The 18,975-nt window shown below is 36.3% G+C and overlaps 2 protein-coding genes across 4 annotated transcripts; one reads left to right on the top strand and one right to left on the bottom strand.

Annotated features, from left to right (window-relative positions):
- The first annotated feature begins 2,597 nt into the window (after positions 1-2,597).
- On the top strand, positions 2,598-14,146 carry LOC147481725 (pectin acetylesterase 5-like). 3 transcript variants are annotated; one of them, XR_015203682.1, is made up of 13 exons: positions 2,598-2,846; positions 2,931-3,013; positions 3,089-3,218; positions 4,082-4,123; positions 5,074-5,153; positions 5,248-5,337; positions 6,338-6,462; positions 7,874-7,934; positions 8,583-8,636; positions 9,104-9,181; positions 9,283-9,358; positions 9,895-10,040; positions 13,586-14,146. XR_015203682.1 is itself a non-coding variant. In XM_086575771.1 (13 exons), the coding sequence occupies exons 1-13, from the start codon at positions 2,651-2,653 to the stop codon at positions 13,691-13,693; spliced, it is 1,299 nt and encodes a 432-aa protein (XP_086431897.1). In that variant the 5' UTR covers positions 2,598-2,650; the 3' UTR covers positions 13,694-14,146. The 3 variants fall into 3 exon arrangements, 2 of the variants coding, with proteins under 2 accessions (XP_086431897.1, XP_086431898.1); XM_086575771.1 differs by having other exon boundaries at positions 9,283-9,388; XM_086575772.1 differs by lacking the exon at positions 4,082-4,123 and having other exon boundaries at positions 9,283-9,388.
- A 569-nt stretch (positions 14,147-14,715) lies between these two features.
- Positions 14,716-18,219, bottom strand: LOC147481724 (putative protein phosphatase 2C 23). The gene is made up of 4 exons (XM_086575770.1): positions 16,357-18,219; positions 16,101-16,214; positions 15,193-15,457; positions 14,716-15,101 (listed from the first exon to the last, which is right to left on the bottom strand). Exons 1-4 carry the CDS (start codon positions 18,025-18,027, stop codon positions 14,986-14,988), a joined length of 2,166 nt encoding a protein of 721 aa, XP_086431896.1. The 5' UTR covers positions 18,028-18,219; the 3' UTR covers positions 14,716-14,985.
- Positions 18,220-18,975: the final 756 nt, after the last annotated feature.

Here is an 18,975-nt window from a genome sequence, read left to right as displayed (position 1 = left end):
GTTTGATGTATTTGCATACCGTTTCCGATTTTCCGTTAAATATTTTTCAAGGATTTGCATACAATTTCTAATTTCCCTTTAGTTATTATCTGACGTTAGTTTAATGCAATTGCACCCAGTTTTCAATTTCTAGTTAATTACTTTTTTAGTTTAGTTTATTGCATTTGCATAAAGTTTCCAATTTCCGTTAATTACTCTTTGAGCTCAGTTATGCATTTGAATCCAATTTCCGATTTTTTTTTAATTATCCAATGTGGTGTATAATACCAACTTCTACTGATCCATCTGTAGTGTCCTTGCAAACATGACATAAAAAGTAAATTATGTTTGATTTACTATGTGGGATCATTGAAGATTATCCAGTTCCCGATTTCCCATTAATTATTCTTTAAATTATGCATGACTTACTATGTAGAATCTTCAAAGATTATCTACGAACGGGTGTTGTTATATTAATTATTTTAAAAAATATTTGCAAATATGCAAAACTATTATATATTAATATTATATTGATCACTCAACCAAATTTCTTATAACGTGAAAACCTCATTCTTCATTAAAAAAAATAACTCATGTACCTTTAATAAAACCTTTCAACTTTATTTTGTTGTTTAATAATAGAAGTTTGATTGAAGTTTTGTGAGATTGCCTAATAAAGTGAAGTTCATATATATTGTAGTTACTTAAATAGCAAAGAGTTCTCAACCATACGGAAAGAGATAAGGTAAACATCATTTTAAATGCAAAACTATACTTATCGAGACATTCCCACAACATATAACCCAACTATGTTTTTGAGGTTAGTTCAATGCATTTGCATCCGTTCGATTTCCGTTATTTATATTTTGAGGTTAGTTCAATACACACAGCATCCAATTTCCAATTCCGTTATTTATTTTTTGAGATCGAGTTCAATACTGATTGCATCCAGTTCTGATTTCTCGTTAATTATTCTTTTCAATTAGTTCAATACATTTGCATCCATTTCCAACCCCTTTAATTGTTCTTTTGAGGTCGGAGTTCAATGCATTTGCATCCGGTTTCGATTTCTTATTAATTATTCTCGTGAGATTAGTTTAATGCATTTGCATCCAGGTTCGATTTCTCATTTATTATTTGATAAAGTTACATTTGCATCTAGTTTCGATTTCTCATTAATTATTGTTTGAGATTAGTTCAATGAATTTGCATCCAGTTTCCTATTTTCCATTAATTATTTCTTGAGGTTAGTTCAATACATTTGCATCCAGGTTTATTTTTTGAGATTAGCTCGCAAGGTTCCATCCGGTTTCGATTTCCCATTAATTATTTTTTAATATTAGTTCCACGATTTGCATCATGTTTCCAATTAATAATTAATTTTTCTTTAATGTTAATTCAATGCGGTTGTATCAGGTTTTCGATTTCCTATTAATTTAATCTTTGAGGGTTAGCTCAATGCATTTGCATCCAATTTTTCGTTTTGTCGACAATTATTTTTTATATTAGTTTGATGTATTTGCATCTAAGTTTTGATTTTCCGTTAATTATTCTTTGAGGTTAGTTTAATACAGTTGTATCCATATATATTACAATTTTCTATTCATTACTCTTTAAGATTAGTTTAATGTTTGCATTTGTATCCAGTTTCTGGTTTTCCGTTAAATATTATTTGAGGTTAGTTCGATACATTTGCATCCAGTTTTCGGTTCCCCATTAATTGTTTTTTTACGTTAGTTTCATTCAGTATTATATATATTTTAAAATATTTGTCATTATTGCTTTGCGTTTTTTTTTTTCCATTTTCTATTATATATTTTGTGATGTTATTTTTTGTATAATTGTTTTTAACTATGTTTTGAGGCCGTGTTAAGGATATATTCGAAATAAGTCGGTGTTTTATCATAGACACTAAAATTGTATGATTTGTAGTAGGGAATTAGTTTATACAAATTACATATTTTTTAGCAATTTTTTTTATTTGATCAAATATATAAGAATTGGAACACTAAAAGTGTTTGATTCGTAATAGAAAATTACCTTTTACAAATCACCTATTTTTTAGCAATTTTTAAAAATATTTGTCATTATTGCTTTGCCGTTATTTTTTTTTCATTTTCTATTATATATTTTGTGATATTATATTTTGTATAATTGTTTTAACTATGTTTTGAGGCGTGTTAAGAATATATTCAAATAAATTAGGTGTTTTATCATGTATAACTAAAATTGTATGATTTGTAATAAGGAATTCTACAAATTACATTTTTTTTTTATTTGATCAAATATATAAAATTTGAACACTAAAAGTGTTTGATTCATAATAGAAAATTACCTTTTACAAATCACATATTTTTTTTAGCATTTTTTTTTATTGATCAAATATGTAAGCATTGGAAATACACTCAAACTCTCCAAATATAATAATTAAATACACTCAAACTCTCCTAAGATTCTATGTGATGTGGAGATCAGAGGCTATTAAAAGATTATCTTTCATATTATAGTGCCACATGGGGAGAGAAAAAACTAACTCTCATATTAGAAAGTGCCACATGTGAAAAAGAAAATCCCTCAATTGTATGCCTCTGCTTTTAGTATATAGATAGTAGATAATAATAATAATATGGGAGTATGTGACTATTGTTAGTTGGGTGAAAAAACACGATTAATGGCTAGTCATCGGGGTGTCATTTGGTTAAGAAAATTGGGAAACAAAGATTACATAATAATCTCGCTAGCTCTACTACTACTTATTATTATACTCACCACTTTCGATTCTTCATCACCACCCATCCAATCCACCACTCCAAACCCGCCACTTGGCAAACTCTCATTGCTGCGTAACGCAAAATCTCTTGGCGCTGGTAATTGACTCAATTTTTTTGTTTATTTTTTTTCTAATATCATAATAATGAATTAATATTTTGGATATGTATATATATTTGTAGTTTGTTTAGATGGAAGTCCACCTGGCTACCATTTTCGTAAAGGTTTTGGTTCTGGCTCACGTAATTGGCTCCTCCACATTGAGGTAATTAATTAAATAATTTACTTGGTAGTTTTTCTTTTTCAAATGTAGTTTTCTGCTTCTTTTATTTTTGTATAGGGAGGAGGTTGGTGCAATTCGATAAAGTCATGTTCGTTACGTCAATTGACTGCGTTAGGATCCTCAAATTTCATGGAGCATGAGGTTCCTTTTTCTGGTATATTGAGTGAGGATGCATTGCAAAATCCTGGTATGCATTTCTTGGTCAGATAATATGTGGTAATTCATTTAGATAGATGTAATCTTGTGCTAAAAAATAAAGGTGACCAGAACAGATTTTAGGTTAATATAAATACATAATAGTTTGATACTGGTTCATGTTATCAAGTTAGTGGATCCACCACTGTTGTTTTTGTTGTTAATTTATGGCATATAATGGAATTTTTATTATTTTTCATATTTCCAAACATGTAGATTTATGTCGAGCCCATAGATTGCACTCGCCATCTATGTTATTATCTGCTTAGACATAACTTCAAAATGTTCATTCACCATTGTTCACAGTCGAACAAAGAAGCTCGGAATATTTAACCGAAAATAAAGACAACTGTTTTTGTTAGAAAAGCAAATTCAAATCTAATATTGTCTTTGTACCATGTCTCCAAATTTAAGAACCATGTGTAGACTAGACTCAAGTGCAACCTGGGAATGAGAATTTTCTCTCTTTGTACATGTAGCTAAATGTGGGATAAAGAACTTGTGAAAAAAATATATCTAGAGTGGGGTGACATGAAAGTAAATCAACTTAATATGGCTAGTAGATATATTAATACGAAATAGAAACTTCAAATAGAGTCAAAACCTGGAAAAACACACACCAGCTATTTCAAGTTGTGGTGAATTTTTGCTACTATCTGCCATTTGATAATAAAGTTATTTTGCTGCCATTTGTCACTTGTATTAAATAAAGAATTTCGATAGTAATATTTGGAGCATGGCTGAAGACTAATTTGTCTTTAAAAACTGTTTTATGTCATTTGTATGTATGCTATAAGATTAGGAAATATTGTAGTACCCAATGTAACCCTTCTTTTTCTCTAAATAAAAGGGCAGGGGTTATTGTTTTGACTCTTCTTCTTGGAGCTTCATTCCCAAGCAAGTATCTAATCTTTAAGTTCTTACGCTTTAGTTCTACTTATACTTAATTGCTTGTGCATTCAAGTCTATGGATCTCCACATTTTACTATGTACGTGAGAGGCAGCATGGAAATAGAACGGGAGGGAGAGGATGAATGGTGGTCGGACTTTATACTTGTAGTGCTGATTTTACCACCTTGGTGGAGTTTTTAGGATTTTGCCTCTGTCACATTGCCAGTTGCTCTAAAATCTTGAACTTGTAGAGAGGGAAAATTATATGCATATCAATAGGAGGCTCGGGGCTAGAACATAGGTGAGACACACCTAGAAATGGCGTGAACACTCTCAACAGCCTCCTTTTCTCTTTTTGCTTTTTGCTTTTTGCCTTTTCGTATTTGTTGTTTCCTTTGGTTTGTTTGGAGGTTGTGGGTGTACTGGTCCTTCAAATAACTCTTGCCTATTGATCTTAGTGTTAATGTAATTTCTAATATATATATTTGTCATATTAACTTTTATTGTTTAAAAAAACTAGGAAAAAAAAAACTAGGAAAAGTAAAACTCGCAACACCTACATTTGTGGAGAATGGGCATAGCTCATCAGGATGTAAAAGAGAGGCAAGTTGATTAAGATTTGTGGATTTTGGAGCTAAGACATAGTATGAATGAGAAGAAGTTTGAGTGATTTGAAAGTTTTCAAAATGTGATAGGAGGCCATGAATGAATAGATAAATATTGAGGTGGTCAGCAAAGATCCAAAGCGGTGCTTTGACAGAATGTCTTTAGATGCAGCTGACTTGCCATATAGAACTCTTTTTTTCCAGTCCCAATCTTTGATATTAGCGTAGATGGTGATGCATTTACTATGCTAAGTTCCTATAAAAAGTATGCCGGGCACCCACTTCAGTTCGTGTTCTTATTATTCATCAGTCTGATGATTTCTTAGATCTGGAGTTTTGATCATTCCCTAGATTTCTTTAACTGGAACAAAGTCAAGATTCGCTATTGCGATGGTGCATCGTTATCTGGAAACGCAGAAAGTGAATTTCACGTATGTCCATTTGAACTTCTATTTATTCCTTGTCTTTATTCAAAACCATTGCAGTCATTGACTTTAGCGAGAAGATTTTCATATTTATGTACAGAATGGAACAAAACTATTCTTCAGAGGACGAGTCATCTGGAAAGCAATTATTGATGAAATCATGTCAAAGGGACTGGGTACTTCTAAACAGGTCCTTCCTTGATACTGTTCAACTCGTATTTCTTTTTGTATTTTTGTTTATCAAGCAGTAAGGAAGATAGGCAGTGACATCTTTTTCGCTGTTGTTCTACGTTGATTGCATTTAGACACGTTTCCTTCTTTAAGAAAGGAAGTTCCTATTTGATAACGTTAGTTCCTGAAATCCACAAAACACTATATACAACTTTCCCGGAGGTCAAAATTTAGTGAACCAAACACGGTAGTAACAGCATTTGAGAGTGTGTCGCTCTCCTAAGAAGTAAAAGTTAAAAATTTCACCATTACATACTTTAATTTAGTTTCAACATTTCTTAGAATTTAATTTAGGCCCGATAGTTTTAATGGGCCAGTTTTGGACATACCCCTGTCTGGTCCGATAATGGACCAGTCTGAAAGTTAAGGTAGTCTTGTTTTGTTTACATTGAAGTTGTACTTGTTTAACTATCTGTACATAAAAAAAAATGGGAGGCCTACTGGTTTAATAATAAAGGGTTACCACACATGAGATCTGGATTCAAATCTTGTTACAAACATTTTTGGTGAAAAAGGAAAAGAAAGAGGTTTCCATTAGTGCTAATGGATTTAGTCTGGACCCGAATCCGATTTGTCCTAGTGGGACCTAGGCCGGGCTTGGACCTCCTAATCTCAGCTTCATGTGGACGGGATCTGGACCTATGTGAGTCATGTTCAAGTCCGGCCCATTGACAGCCCTATTCTTACCCCTCTTCTTAGTATAAAAGCAAGAAAAAAAAATCTTACCCCTCTTCTTCTGAGATGTTTGAATGTTGAAAGTGTGTTCATCTGGGTAATTTGTGTCTATAGCATAGTGGTTTGGGGTGGAATTGAATGAACCGAACAAGATTTGTTCAGTGACCTCAATACATTTATTAAGACTTCTTCTATGTAACAATTTCATGAGAATTTTTCACATTTAGCTATTATAACTTAATCCAAATCCAAAGTTTTTTTTAATAGATTTCATCACCTTCTAGGCTCTTCTCTCAGGATGCTCTGCTGGCGGCTTGGCAACTCTCATACACTGTGATGATTTTCGAGAAATTCTTCCCAAGAACGTTGATGTCAAGTGTCTTGCAGATGCGTCCTTTTTCCTTGATGAGTATGTTTCCTTCTGACAAATATGAATATGTATTAAAATGAAGTGATATAACACAGCTGCTAGTTGAGTAAACCTACCCTATGAAAAGAAGACAGATGACTTGCTACTCATACACTTCCTACACATGATTCACTCCTACCGAATGACGGAAACTGAAAGGCCACAATACTGAATTGCTTGAATTTCTAAAGTCTTGTACAACAAGAATTGTTACGTTTGGGATGGGGTGGGGGTCACCATTTTCTCAAATTTTTGTAAGTTGAGTGTAAACCATTTTTCTTTTGGAGAAAGTTATAATTACCTTTCTCCCAATCTCAAAACAATTTTAATATATTTTATTGTTTTTTTTTAGTTTGGTATAACAAAAAAAATTTACTAAATTAATGTGTGCCACGCTGAAGCCCAAAGTACAAGCTTGCTAGGAAAGAATTACATTTCCATCCGAAAGTTAAGTTCCTCATGTCTCGCCCCTCTCATCCTAATGTCAGAAGAGGCCCATTTTGACGAGAGATATTTTACATTACAATTTGATTCGTCAAAAGTTGAGAACTTGTCTTCGAAGATCCTTTGGTTTATTTCCTTCCAAATGCTCCAACTAATTGCATAGAGCAGTAGCTTCCACAAAATCTTGCCAGTCGGTGGGAGACAATGTTTGCTACACCAATCCTTCATGCTTTCCAACAAAGGTCCTTCAAGAGTTCTTTTGCACCGGAGTTATCCAAGAAGATGTCCCACAATCTCCAATAACACAACAGCTCAACAACCCTTTGGTGCCAATCCTTAGGGCGGACTACTTAAAAGTATTGCTTACACATTGTTTGCGATTGTTAATTAAATTTGTTTCCTTACAAATTGGTTCTTACGTACTTGTAGGAAATTTTATTATGTTTGCTTCTTGTTGTTTTTATAGAACCCGTTACACATTATTGAAACTTGATGCAATGAAATTTACTCCATTTAAGTCTTTACACAAGATAATATCTTCATAACACATCATAGATAGGGGACCCATAGCAAAAATCCCAGAAATTTGGTAAAAACCGGTGATCAACCAGAACCAGATTCAAGACCGAACTTGCTCTAATACGAAATTTGATGTATAACCAAGAGGATCTTTGTTGGTCGATGATTAGAATTTTGAAAACAATTATCATAAAGGGAAGCACTCATTCACTACAAGCTTGACTGCCGTTCAAAGTTCGATTCATTGTTTTCATACACCACTAAAGAACCGCGTATTAAAAAAGTACTTAAATATCTGTTGGAACCTAAAACTATTGGGAGAATGTATCTAAAAATTGAGTGAACTTGAGTGAGGGGAATAGGAATGCCTGTTATGGATGTTAGTTTCCATATTCCTGTCTAGATTGCTTTCGTTCTTACTTGGGTATCTTGTTTTGTGTGAACTTAGGAGTGACATCTCTGGAAATTACACCATGCGATCCTTCTACCGTGATGTTGTCCATCTCCAGGTTCTGCTTTCTGTCTCCATTTGTCACATACGTTTTGTTGTATCTTGATTATGCTGATATTGTTGTATATTTTGCATGGATCTTGGGTTTTCAACGTATAAATGCTTATCAACTATGAGAGACTTTATAATGTTGTTGAGATGGTAGTACAGTTCCACATGGCATTAAAGTTCAGTTGGCCTCTCATCCTCTATACTCAACTTCAATTGGTTTTGAGTTGGATGCGCTTAAAGTTTAAGATGGTTTCATAGCAGGATAACAAGTCACTCAAGTATGCTCTCCACGTGTTAGGCTCAAGTAACGCCACATCTAAGGGGGGCGTGTTGAGATGTTAGTATAGTTCGACATGGGATGTTTAGAGCCTTGCAGTGTAGTATCAATTTGATGCTCCTAAAGGTTAAGAAATGTAGTATTGACAAACCAGGTGAATATAGTTGCCATGTTTCGAATTGCAGGAAAGTTTCACTATGTATTTTCGATAGACTAATAAAAAAAGGAAAAAATAAGTTTCCATGTTTCTTTACAGGATCATCTACTACTTTTCATTCTTCCTTCAAAATGTGCATGGTGATCTCTGTATAAATACCTAAACGGTTCCCCCTATTTCTGATTCAGTTAGTATATGATATTGTAAATTGTTGCTTCCAGGGTGTCATGAAGAGTTTGCAGAAGGACTGTGTCTCAACATTGGAGCCATACGAGGCAGGTCTAATTTTAATTTGTTCTCACACACACGCACGCACGGGCAGGCTCATCACACACACTCAAACAAGCTTGCCATCCCAAACCGACGTTGAGATGGAAACAATTTGAATGGTCGGATGATTTTCATGTGGAGATTATCTCTTCATCGTAGAGATCATCCAGATTCCAGACAAAAAAATCAGCTCATTTGAGCAGTTATAGCCATGTCAAAAGACGTGTTTGTGCTATAGGATTAGCTAAAAGTTTATAATATTTCAATTTTGCAACTTTGGTTTGACATGGTTAAAAATGCTCAAATGAAGAAAGCTTTTATGTGGATGATCTCAATAATGGGAGATAATCTCCAAAAAATATTACCTATTAATTCCTTGTGTGGGTTCTTGAGTATATGTATCAATGTGTGTGTAGTGATCAAGACTACCTGATGTGCAGTTCTTATGTGCTTAAGTATATTGCTTGTGCAGTGTTTTTTCCCCCAAGAAATACTCAAGAACACGAAGACACCAATATTCCTGGTCAATCCCGCTTATGATTTTTGGCAGGTGAATAAGTATCCCACATCTCAAGGTTCATTTGTTTATCACAAGAATTTTCAATTGTGGCTTTCCAAGCGTGTCTCATATTATTGTTGCATATTTTTCAGATACAAAACATTTTGTCCCCAGATGCATCAGATCTTTATCAAAGCTGGCAGCACTGCAAACGGAACATTAAGAATTGTAATCCTAACCAACTTGACATATTGCATGGTAATTAGAAGCATTCAAACATCTTAGAACTCTAATCTTGAGTGGGTAGGTCATTAGACTTTGTAGGATACATGGCTCGCGTAGCTTCCCTAGTACTGGTCTATTGGTTCCATGGGGTTAGATTAAACGTCAACCTCATCGAATATAATGTAAGCTTTGTATTATTGACCTGTCTGAATTATTATGCCCCAAAATAAACTTCAAAGTTCACATTAATAATTGAAGTCATCTCATTATACTACTTTTTTCCCTTTCAAAATTACTTAGGTAGAAGCATCAAGAGGCCCGAATCTCCCCCTCTCCCATTTATAATGAAGCATAATACTTACTGTTTTTTTTGTTAAGAAGCATAATGTATACAGATCATCATTGTAAGGTTTTTTTTTTAGTTTTACTAGCAGCAGGGTATGTTTACCTGTTAATACTAGCAGCTTAAGTGTATCGTAACTCCATTGGCTTAAATTATCTATTTTCATTTCATTTTACTCGTCAATTTATGTGCACAGGATTTCGGAGTTCTTTGCTAAAAGCAGTGAATGAGTTCCTCAATAACAAGGATGGTGGTGTTTTTATCAATTCTTGCTTTATACACTGCCAGACATTTATGGCTAGCACATGGCACTCTCCAAACTCTCCCAGAGTCAACAATAAGGTAAAATGGCATTCATTGTTACATAATCTCTATTGTTTCATTTCAATTTGATGTCAATGTTGATTTTCTTCACAAAGAGTGAAGTACTGAACACAGTATCTAGTAAGTTTGACAACACAAACCTTGAAAAGAAACTGTAAAAATAAGCTTAAAAAATTCGAAAAGGGCAATATGAGCTGGGAACACAGTGAGAATTTCAGCCACTGTAGAGCTAATTGGGCTAAAATGACATATTTTACGATTTGCCTATTGCCAAAAATTAAAGTATTAAGTATATCTATTAGTGAAAATCCTTAACATACAGTAGATAAAAGTGGACAAATTGCATGGGAGATGGACCGAATAAATGTTGGACTAAGTTGTGTAATGCAAAGATCAATGGTGTGTGGTTTTTTTGTGGGAATAATTCCCATGGGAAGCTTCTGTTATAGGTATTTTTAGTTCAAGCTCTTAATTTTGTGGGAACTTTTTTTTTTTTTTTTTTGATAAGTAAAATTTATTGATTAGGATGTAAAGAGGATACAATGTGAGAGAGAAACTCACTTACATGATACACCAACTTTACACTGGAGGACCACACACATCCCAAGTCCTAATGCCCCCTTCCCCCCGCGAAAGACCCAACGAACTACATTCCGAATGTTGATCTGAAATCCCAATTGTCATCCCTATCGCTAGGCTAGCGAAAACATACTATTAATCTACATGATCATCTTCATGTTCCACCTCCATGTTAGACTGATAATTGTCTAAACCCAGCCCCATCGTTTTCCCACTCCGGCACTCCTCGCTATTATTTTCATGTATTTCCCCAAAGAGTTTTTCAAGGCCCGTTCTTCCCAAACCAGATGATATCCCCAATTTGCCTGCTAATGACACGACCATGTATTTGATCCAATCGCGCGAATCATCCGTGTTTCGGCAATTGTATATTCTTTTCGCAATTGCACCCATATTGTCTTCTTTATGATTTTCATGCCGCACCCTCAGAGGATGATCATTCAGCATGCTATTGTCATTTGATCCAGCCTCTGCCTCTGCCTCTGCCCCTGCTCTACCACTGCTGAATAGCTCAGCAACATCCCCTTGTGATGCGGCGCCATGAACAACACTACCCCTTGGCTCAGTCTCATTCACTCCTATAGTAGCCACCTCACCGCCTTCCTCAATAACCAGTACAGGCCTCACAACGTCTGCCCCAACCTCATCAAACATTCTATCCTCCCCGTTAATGGAAGCATCGTGCATGCCCAAAACACTACCTCCCCCAACAATCAACTCCCCTCTAAGAATCGGGGAGGCTGCACACCCAGTTTCCTCTGTAGTTGTTACTTGCTCATCCACAGCTGATGTTTGAACTTTGATGGCTCATTGTTCATCCTCTAGTCTTTGAAGAGCTTTGTAGACCTTCTTGCGTTGATACACCCTTTCGTAATGTTTAGATTTTCGCTTTCTCTGCGAGGCAGATATCTGGAGAAGACGATCTAATTTATCTAAGATGCATTCAGTAATTGGGTTTGGACATAGAAGCCCACGTGTATTGACAACTCGTGGAGTCAATTGGGCTGCTGGGTTGAGTCCATCATGAGATAATGCTCCCCGCTATATAAAGATGACGTCACAGTTAAGTTAGATTCAACTCTATGGGACACAAAGCTTTGTCCAGGCCCAACTATACCATTAACAAGACCATGTCTAATCTCTTGACTTAGAGATCTTTGCTGATCACATGTCTCATCTTTGCTGATCACGTGTCTCCAAAGCTTTGTGGGAACTTTTTCCAACTCAATGGTTCTAATTGTTTGGAAAGTTTTTATAAGAAGGGGGAATGGAAGAGTTTGGCTGAGATTAGAGCTCTGGAGTGTGAAAAGTTCCCACTAAAATGAACTAACACTAGGATTTTAGACTATAAATGAGTGGGAATTTTTCCCACAAATCAAAGTACCAGCTGTATAAAGAATCAGTTGGACCTTTGAAACATTTTTGATCTTGATATATCTTTTATAGTTTTATTCCAATAAAGCTTAACACCCTGTATAAGTAACAGAAATTTTTTCGTTCATGAGCCCAAATGACTTTAGGAGAGTTCTCAAAAGAAAAATCATTTCTCTTACCTCTCATACTTATCAAATTTTGAATGACATATGAGTTCAGCACCAAACTATCCGTATTAGGTAACTTGCATGTAAGATAAGGAAAGGGAAACAGTTGTATTACATGGCCATGTGCTTAGAGAGATAGAGTGCACTTGCTGAGTATCTCTTGTGGTCAATCAGAAGGCAAAGAAGTGACACTGATAGGTCTGGAAGGGTACTTCTCTGATAACAGTAGAGCCGAGACACAAACTTGTAACTGTAGGAACTTGATTGTGGTTTCCTGGATTCCTTTCTACATTACTCTTGGATAGTATGCTAAATCCATCCAAGAGATGACTTCGTCTTCTGGAAACGACTGAATCTCAGATGGGACAGTGTGGCTCTTAAGTAATACCTCACAGAACTGAAGAGTGACTATTTGGCTATATATCATGTTTATTCTTCTTCTCCTTTTTTTCCCCAGTTTTGTTTTGCTCGGTACAAATATAGTGGCGAGGTAGGCTGAACAAACCTACAAGTACAAAGTGAAAAGAAGTAAAACAGTTTATCCGGCCAGGCCAAGAAAAACCAAACCCTAACAAGTCCTCATCCAATTTCGATGCGCAATAGCCTCTCATCTAGCAACAGAGTACTCAAAGGAGCAATTATCATTTTAGTTTTGGGGTGTCCTCAAGTTTTGGTTGGTTGCGTGTCTCATCCTCTTTTTGGTTGGTTGTGTGTTCTATAGTTAATGGTTGTTGTTGTTGTAGGCTTTCTTGGCCTACTTTTCTTTATTATAATGAAGTCTAATCAAGCAAAAACAACAGAAAAGGTTTCCTTGTTTTAGGGTCTTTGCCACAACTCTAGTCAAGAATGATATTAACAATTTATATACAAACCAAAAAAGGAACCTCCATTTGATGTTTGGTGAAATCCGAACATCCATCTCGGTAATATGGGTGAAGTGCACAAGCATCACCGAACGATCCCTGGATTGAAAATTATGTTTCTCACTGCCTGATCCACTGATTCCAGTATCCAATGAGGTTTTTTTACAAGACACATTTCAAGGAAGGTTTTGAACTTCTTTTAAAAGTATTCTACCATCCTTTCCTTCCTTATGTAGTCATCTCGTAAAGGAGAAAGCGGCGGTGAGAAATTCTTAGAAAATGTATCCAAAATTGCTTCAGACAACCCCAAAAGAGCTGAGAAATTCTCCCAAATGTTTCTGTCAGCTTCAGCTTACAGAATAAGTCATTTATAGATTCCTAACATGCTGCACAAATGTTCCCTTGTATATTACGTTGTTTATTATGTAACTTTTTCCTTTTGTTTCAGAAATCCGAGCATATAGTTACTTGAATGAGCTCCTATTTTGTACTCTCCAATATTTAGTTCCTCCATAGATAGCTCAATCCATATACACTCAAACCTGAGGTACTGTTTGTTTGTGTTTTTTGTTTCATACAGACCATTGCAGAGGCTGTGGGGGATTGGTATTTTAACAGGAAAGCAGTGAAGGAGATTGATTGCCCATATCCATGTAATCCTACTTGTCACAATATGGACTTTAGTTAAGCATGTCAAGGATATCTGACTACATTAGTGTTGCTGCAACTTTTGCTCTCAAATCCGGGATATTCAGGCTGTACAAATTTGTGCACTGTGCTTTTAGCAGAGATCTATCAAGGGTTCAAAATTTAGCACAAAATGGATCTCATTTGTTTCTTGTCGCAACTGCTTCCACCCCAGACAAACCACATGAAAATGGTAGGCAGGTATTTGGTATCTATCTTCTGTGTGAGTTAGTGTTTTATGTAATGCCTTCTTCGTGAAGAGGTTTTAAGGGAGGCATGCTACCGCAGTCCCCTTCTTGTATTTCATAGATTTAGAAACAATATAAAGCTTCTAGACCAAAATTTTGTTAGGGACTCTGAAGTTCATACTTTTGTATTTGTATGCATTCCATGCCTTTCCTAGTTGTACTTGTACTTCAACAAACCTCAATATTATTTCGAATATGTTTGCGACTGGATGTGTAAATCACTTAATTGACATGAGTACTTTCTTAGTTCAACCATCAACACCTTGGTAACTGATATTTTGAATTTTGTTGTCTGATATTCCTTGTCTGCGCTCTTCGTGATTGGAGCAACTTCTGGGGTTGTCATTTTCAAACACACCCTCCCCAATGCGAAGTAATAGGACATTGTGGTTATCTATTTGTACCCTTGACCGTGAAAAAGTGAGACTTGACTTCAGCTACGAACAAAGAAAGGGGTTTGCTAAAACGAAAGGTGAAAAAAGTGATGGTAACCCTGGGGATAGTTCATTTGAACTATTGGGACTTTTTCTCAAAATTTAACAAAACCTCTGTTCACATTTTCTTTTTGGATTTCTTTTTTGTCATTGAACGGCCGATGCTCTCTTACATTATCTGTCTGTATAAAAAATTCAAACCCTAACAGACCTCAACACTGCACAGACTGGGTGTCACTCCCTTAATAAGCATGGCTGATTAAAAGCATGGTTTGCCAACTTAACCAGAGAAAATGGGTAACATTGACGGATTGCGACCAATGGGCCCACTCTCTCAGTTATAAACGAATGTTGGAACTCTTTTAAGAGTGCCTTTTTATTAGAAAATTACATTTTTCTATATAACGGTTCATAATGAACTTGAAGGCAGCTTTTACAGATTTACAGCCGCATCACCTGGTACATCGCACAACACGTCTCTTTCATTTTTCCTCAAAAGATCTCAACTGATGTGATACAAAGGTGACAGGGAAAAATACACAAGGGACAAATGGAAAAAGCCCGAGCTTTGAATGTGGATGTCTCTATATTTTGAATTTGTAGATCTCTATTTACACACATGATCTCCATATTCTTCCTTCTAATGATATAACAATGATGGACACATCATCATGGTATCTGCGGCGATCTCCTTGTGGGATTTCGAGCAGCTCATGGAAGTCCATTCCTGCATAATTGAAAACCACTTTGTTAAATTTAGTGTTTCTACTTATAGTTTCATTTACATCCTTTTTTAAGTTCTAGGATTTAGCTTTTACCAGCTTTTTTTGCTGCACGAAAGAGGACTTCTTCAATAAGGTGTTGCGCAGGATCTCCATCAGGTGAGGAAGTAATAAAAAGCTCAACTTCGGAGACTGCTTCTTCATTGGTGAAGTACTGGTAGAGCCCGTCGGATGACAATATCAAAAATCTATCCTTGGGTCCTAATCTGTGGTGGTGAAGATATGGGAAACAGGTGATGTATGGCGATGTCCCTACATAGTCAATTCTGAACACCTCTAGAAGTGCATCATTCCATTTGGGCTGCGAAAATGCAAAGGTAGTTCATTAAATTTGCTAAGCACTTCTAACCAAAGATAAGTCAGTTAATTGAAATTCTAACGCATATACAGTGGCGTGGAGTGGTTTAAACTGATATTATCTACATGCATCTATGGAGCACACTCAAGTGAGGAAAATGAGAATAGGTCAGTGACTTTCATTTGACGGATCTAATACAAGCAATCTTCTTTTGTGGATAGTATCCGGTTCTTACTACTGTACTTGGACAACCACAACAATAAGAAGAGTCATTAAGAAAACACAGTATGGGAGCTGTTTTGCGCTCAAAGATAGCCAAATGTTAAGCATAAACCATAGCATGGTTACTGGATCCAACCTTAGTGGATAGCGGAAAATAAGGAACTTCCCTATCTCCTCAAAGGATTTAGAGCAGTACCAGAAAGATTGTCTAGCAAATCATAGAATAATCCCATATTCCCATGTGTATTCAATTAGGAGCTAGCTGCATTTTTTATGCAGAGGCAGATCTGTATAATATGGGTACACGCGTGTTATACATCTATCTATAGGCATCTCTCTGATGGTTATACAAGAAGGGAAGCATTAGTATGATGTTCATGCAAAACACACCCTGTGCCTTTAGAGCTTAAAACTCAAGCAATACCTGTTTGAGAAAGCCAGCACCGAAAGCCCTTGTGACCTTCAAGGAACCTTTCACACGCTCGTTGATAACAGCGGAATCATCATCTGGATGTTCATTCTTTATTCTTCTGACTTCCTGAATTGGGAATGAAACCAAGTCACACTATGCTGAACCCATTTATCAATAGATACACATATTCTACTCAAGCAATCCTAATTCATACAAAATTTAAGGATTGAAGAGTTTGGAAAAGAAAAGAAAGAGCGAAGAAATTTACTTCATCCATAGAAGTGCTATGGTCCAAGGTGAGCTGAAGAGCAGATAAGCAGACTGCTATTCTTTCGGACTGATCGCCATCGCATGCTTCAAGTTCATGCAACGTTTCCTCTGTAATTTTTTCCAGGTCATGGTGTGCTTTTCCTAGCCAAAGATCAGGTTCAGCCTTTTGAGCTAAGACCGCACGACTATCACCCACATTCATTACATAAACATCCTGACCCTTCATCAGCATCACTAATACACATGAACCCATCAGAGCCAACTCAGGATTCTCCTTAACCATCTTATCTGCCACATCCAAATAGGCATCTTCTGTTTTCTTCAGTGCCTGAGACAGAGCTTTCAAGACATCATCATGGTTGATCGCTGCCACCCCTTGGGGATTAGACTGGTTCAAATGCTCCTTCAACTTGCTATCAAGCTCCAATCTCTCTTTATCCCATTCACATTTCCACCTTCTGTGATTCTCCTCCCATTTCTTTGCGGCCCCTCTGAATCCATTCCTCAAGTGCTTACCATTGCTTCTCTTGGGTTTCCAATTCGGATGGAGTTCATCATTGCCTAACGGCGAGTTGGCATGCTCCACACTATCAGAACAACTAGTCTCATTCCCTTTCCTAAGTTCGTCACATTTGTCTGTCTCAGACGAAACCTTTTGCAATTCGCAATCTATAGTGGTGATTGTGGCACTTTCATACTTATCTTCCCATAACAATCCCTTCACCTCCTTATGAACAGCAGAATACAGATTAGACAGAAGATAATCAGGAGCATCAGGACCATTAAATCCATCATAAATTCCAACAAAAACCCAACCATATTCCTCCGAAATCACAACATGAACTCGATCCTCCCCTGCCTTTCCCTGTGCCCATTGTAAATTCTGACTATGCAAACAGTCATCATCCTCCTCCAAACTCAACTCACTACTCAAATTAGCACTACTAATTGTAAAATTCTCTCCACCCCCACCACCATTCCTCTCCGAGCCAACCACCCAATCCGATTCCTTGACCGAAAACACCCCTTTAATCGGAGTAACAATCGAATTCTGGCCACGAATAACGGTATTCGAGATCGCCTTCCTTAGCACCCTAATCAAAGACCCAGCACTCTTGTACCTAGATTTATTAAATGCAAAACCACCATGTGAAAAACTTCTCTGGAACTGATTATCATACCCAGACCCAGACCCTTTTTCAAGTGGACCAGAAAACATCCCCCGATCGAGAGGCCCCGACATAAATCCCCTCTCGATCGGCCCCGATAAAAATCCCCCAGTCCCCATACCTCCACCTAAGTTACCCGAAAACGATGAATTCAACAAGGACCTAGGTACTGGTTGTAAAGGAATAGATGCAAAAGAAGTTGAACTCTCAAAAGCAGCTGCTCTATCTATGCTACTATATGAATGAAGATCAATAAAAGCAGTAGATAAAGGAGTTGATGTATTTGCACTTACAGAAGCACCTGATATGGATCGAAAAGTTGTCGTTTCTTCAGAATGAACTTTCGATAACGATGCACGATATGGATCATCTGGTCTTACGTAACAAAAAGAATGGCCTAGTCCTTCATCTAATGGATCAGTTATTAGCATAGCTATATCATGTTTTGCATTTCTAGGCCCTGTAAAACATACACTCAGTTTACCCAATCCGTTACCCATCACTCTTCAGCTTATACAATACAACTGATGTTTCATAATAGAGAAGAAGAACAAGTAGAGGAGTTGCTAAGAGAAAGAGTTGACTTTCGGTGGGTGTAGTGATCACTCTGATCTTATTTACGTGGATGGGGGCGTTGACTAAAAGAAGAGAGTTAGTTAACCTCAAGTAGTAAAACTCGAAGGTTTTTGTTTTGAGTGAGGTGAAAAACAATAAATGAGTGAATCTAAAAGTCAAAGACCGAAATCCAATTGCGGTTTTGGGAAAGTGTGCCCGTTGGATCTGAAAGTACACAGTGTGATTATTGGATGGATGAGTTGACCGACATGTGGCAGTGCCAGAGTGATTGGTGGCTGACTTTATTAATTTCGGATTTCATTCAGGTGGAGAGTTTGTTTGGTTTTTAATGTAAAATTAAGTTCGTGTGGTGGGGTGGTTGGAGATTACCTCAATTTAGGGGCTTTATTATTTTTTAAGTTACCAATTTAGCTCTGGTAACAACATTATTTTACCTTTCTATCGGAAAATAAACTTGTTTCCAAAAGTATAGCCGCCTTGCAATTACAAGTAAAATTTATTCGTTACCAAGTTATAAATTTTGTAAGGAGATGGATTTTTTTATAATGATGATCTGCTTGGTATTTTTATAAATTATGTAAATGGTTTTACAGTTTTCACAAAAATAGTCAATCACCTCTTTTTACTTAAAAGTTTGAACATTATAAAGCCATTTTCGGGAAGGGTGTTGCACTTTACCATAAACTTCGCATTCCGAAGACAAAGAGATAAGGATGGGTTAGTGGTGTTAGGGACTTATGGCACATGATTGCATCCCACATCGAGAAAGTGGAAGGAGGCAATGTCACACATCATTTGTCGAAATATAAAATTGAAAGGTCCACTATAATACTATATACTCATTGTTACAAATAAAAATAATTTAAAACCGA

The sequence above is a fragment of the Coptis chinensis genome, chromosome 8, assembly GCF_015680905.1.
Source record: "Coptis chinensis isolate HL-2020 chromosome 8, ASM1568090v1, whole genome shotgun sequence".
NCBI classification, from domain to species: Eukaryota; Viridiplantae; Streptophyta; class Magnoliopsida; order Ranunculales; family Ranunculaceae; genus Coptis; species Coptis chinensis.
The sequence above is the reverse complement of the archived record's forward strand: the minus strand, read 5'-3'. Positions and strand labels throughout refer to the sequence as shown.